Source organism: Austrofundulus limnaeus, unplaced genomic scaffold (assembly GCF_001266775.1).
Source record: "Austrofundulus limnaeus strain Quisiro unplaced genomic scaffold, Austrofundulus_limnaeus-1.0 Scaffold1389, whole genome shotgun sequence".
Lineage (NCBI taxonomy): Eukaryota > Metazoa > Chordata > Actinopteri > Cyprinodontiformes > Rivulidae > Austrofundulus > Austrofundulus limnaeus.
This window is the reverse complement of record NW_013953791.1, coordinates 2,658-3,892: the sequence shown is the minus strand read 5'-3', so window position 1 is coordinate 3,892 and position 1,235 is coordinate 2,658. Positions and strand designations below refer to the sequence as shown.

At 32.3% G+C, this 1,235-nt stretch overlaps 1 protein-coding gene across 1 annotated transcript in view; it reads left to right on the top strand.

Annotated features, from left to right (window-relative positions):
* The window catches only part of LOC106535226 (centromere protein Q), a gene marked incomplete at its 3' end in the record, with an annotated part of 6,649 nt that overhangs the window by 3,022 nt on the left and 2,392 nt on the right, over positions 1-1,235 (top strand). The window contains 1 exon segment of the mRNA XM_014032180.1: positions 903-971. Coding sequence (XP_013887634.1) covers positions 903-971 — 69 coding nt within the window.

Here is a 1,235-nt window from a genome sequence, read left to right as displayed (position 1 = left end):
CAGCAGAAGAAGACAAAATCTTATATCTGCCCCTTTTTTCTCAGAAAAAAATCAATCAAAAATAAACTTAAAAAATAAATAAAAAAGGAAAAGAAAAAACATGAAAAGCAAAAGCAACAAATGTTTGACTCCATCTTGGACACAAATCTTTACATTTGTAAATGAAAATTTACATTTTCTTCACAGTGATTACATAAACAACTCCTTTCATGATGAGTTTGGACATTTTTTAAATGTGTAGCGTGTAAATAAAAAAAGTACTGTAAATGTACTTTGTTGCCGTACACCTCTGAAAGTGTGGTTCACTTGTTCACGTCTTAAAAAAATTCAAATCTTTTTCTGACTGAACTAATTTTGTTTCTCAAGGTTAAAATTTGAATCACCCCGAATTTTTTTTTTCTGTGAGATTTTACAAATGACTCCAGTTTGCACTTACACCAAATGTTTATCATCCTTACTGAAATGTAGGAAGCTTGAAACCACACTATGTTATTGCTGAACTGTGTGACGTCATGTACATCTGAAGTGAAGTTTAAATTGAACTACGTTACAGATTAGGGGTGTAAGAAAATATCGATACACAGAAATAGCGCGATAATCCGTTTCCTGAAGTATAGATTCTCTAAAGCACTGCATCTATTTTTAATTATGGCWAGTTAAAACATAAACATTTATGCCAGCGGTTCATTCTTGTGTTGTAGTTTAGCCTCCGACCACTAGAAAGCAGCAGTCAGCCAGCCGTTTGGCTCCTCCACTCCTAAAAAAACAATCATTGCAATATATTGTGATATATCGTATCATATGTATCATGTCATCAGATTCTTGCCAATACACAGCCCTATTACAGATGAGTAATTGGTGTAAATTAAGATAACATCTCTTTCTTTCCCTCCTGTTGACAGAGCAACTCTCGCTTTGAAGAAGACTGCGAAGAAGGAGAGCCAGGAACATTTAAACAAAATAAAAAACGGGTAATTAAAGAAAAAATTATACTAAACGGCAATGAACGTACGATAAATCAAGCTCATTATTTGCCTGAAAGTGTTTTTTCCATTCAAAAAGTAATTAAAATAGCCTTTTTGTATATACAGTGGTTTGCAAAAGTATTCATACCCCTTGAACTTTTCCATATTTTGTCACATTACAACCACAAACATAAATATATTTCACTGGAATTTAAAAAATACCAACATGTTTTGTATAGATGAGGCAAATTTAAATTAAGACATTTAAAG